General features: G+C 33.5%; 1 protein-coding gene across 5 annotated transcripts in view; it reads left to right on the top strand.

Annotated features, from left to right (window-relative positions):
- The window catches only part of LOC106874293 (FGGY carbohydrate kinase domain-containing protein), a 99,883-nt gene that overhangs the window by 42,799 nt on the left and 55,219 nt on the right, over positions 1–1,865 (top strand). For all 5 annotated transcript variants that reach the window (XM_014921973.2, XM_052970621.1, XM_014921970.2 and 2 more), the window contains one exon: positions 615–766. In XM_014921973.2, coding sequence (XP_014777459.1) covers positions 615–766 — 152 coding nt within the window. The remainder of the gene's footprint in view (positions 1–614; positions 767–1,865) is intronic.

Here is a 1,865-nt window from a genome sequence, read left to right on the forward strand (position 1 = left end):
ATATATATATATGGATGTATGTATGTATGTATATGTACACACACACACACACAGACACACACACACACACACATAAATATTTATATACATACATAGGTGCATACATGACTGTGTGGCTAAGAAATTTGCTTCCCAACCATGTGATTTCAGGTTCAGTTCCACCATATAATACCTTGTACTCTACTATAACCCTAGCTTGGCTGGGGTTATAGTAGAACACAGTCTTGTAGGATTTTGTAGATGGAGACTGAAAGATGTGTGTGTGTATATATATATATATATGAGTGTGTGTGTGTGTATGTTTGTGTATATGTATATATGTTTGTGAGTGTGATTGTGTCTTGATATCATGTGATAGTTGTAAATTAGTGTTACCATCATAGAAGCAGTGTTCTTCATTTCCAGTCTTCCATGTATACATATCCAGCCATGGTAAAATATTACCTTACTTAGAAACAGGTTAGGGTTGCTGAAGTCTGCTATTACGAAACTGTATTTCAAGAAATCTTGTCCGTCACAAAAACCAAATCTCTCTATGACCAGCAATCACAAGGTTTGAATAAAATATGATTGTCCTTTAAAATGATTCTAGACTCATCTTTCTGGTTTTTCAGGAAAAAATGAGTGGAATGTAATTATGTGGATGGATCATCGTGCCAAAGATCAAGCCGATCGGATTAGTGAAACTAAGCATGATGTTCTCAAGTATTTAGGAGGCTCTATGTTTCTTGAAATGCAGACACCCAAACTTCTCTGGCTAAAAGAGGTGAGAAAACTTCATTTACATTTCTATCTTTTGTATATGAAAGCCTAAATAGAAAGGCTTCCAACCTTTGAAGCTCTCTGTTGCAGGAAGCTAATGAGAAAGATTCTGTTCATATTGTAACTGTTAACCTTTTTGTAAATCAACAAAGTAAAGTGACAAGGTATATTAAAAGCATATATACTTTAAGATAGATAAAGCAAAAATAAAGATGTCTTTATGTTATAATAGCCAATGTAAATTTTGGTTGATGCTCCAGTCATGCTTTATATTATATATATATATAGCTAGATAGATAGACAGACAGATTAACAAAGACAAACAGAGAGAGTGACAAGCGGTCCAGAATAAGTGCACATAGTAGGTTTGGTGGCATGCAATGAGTAAATGAATGCTACACACACATACAAACACACACAGAGGAACATACACATAGTGAGAGAGAAAGAATCATAAAGACAGAAGAAATGAAATTTTGCAGAAACATGTTTTTGATGGAGTAGATTGTGATTATGCTGATAATAATTTGAAAAATAATAACATATTTATTGCATGTATGCTAATGAGAAGTTTGTTTTATCCAATTCTATATGAAAGTTATAAATATTTTTCTTTGGAAAATTAGTATTTGCTTTATCATTTTGTATAAGCACCAAGAAATTTGATAAAAATTTTAATTATAATTATTTTGTGTATACCATATTTCCTATAGCAAAAGTATACTTCCAGCATTATCCATCATGTGACAGGTAACATTCTAGTACAAAATAAAGTAAAATATCCGTATATATATAAGGCAGGATGTGTGTGTGTATACGTGATTGTACTTTATGCACGTCCACAAATTAGCACGCATGTCGCTCCAATTTTAGGAGGAGATTCGGAATGACCCTATCTGCATTTTCGTCAACTTTTTCTCTCAGCGGCACCCGCGTATACCTGTAAAAATCGATAAACTTTTACCAATTTTGAAGTTTGTTGACATGGTGAAGTCAAATCTGTGCATACACACGTGAAGGAGAGAGAGAGAGAGAGAAAAAGAAAGAAAGAAATAGTGTGTTTGTGACAAGGGGAGATACAGAGTGTTTGCTAGCATCTAACA

This window comes from Octopus bimaculoides, chromosome 9 (genome assembly GCF_001194135.2).
Source record: "Octopus bimaculoides isolate UCB-OBI-ISO-001 chromosome 9, ASM119413v2, whole genome shotgun sequence".
NCBI lineage: Eukaryota > Metazoa > Mollusca > Cephalopoda > Octopoda > Octopodidae > Octopus > Octopus bimaculoides.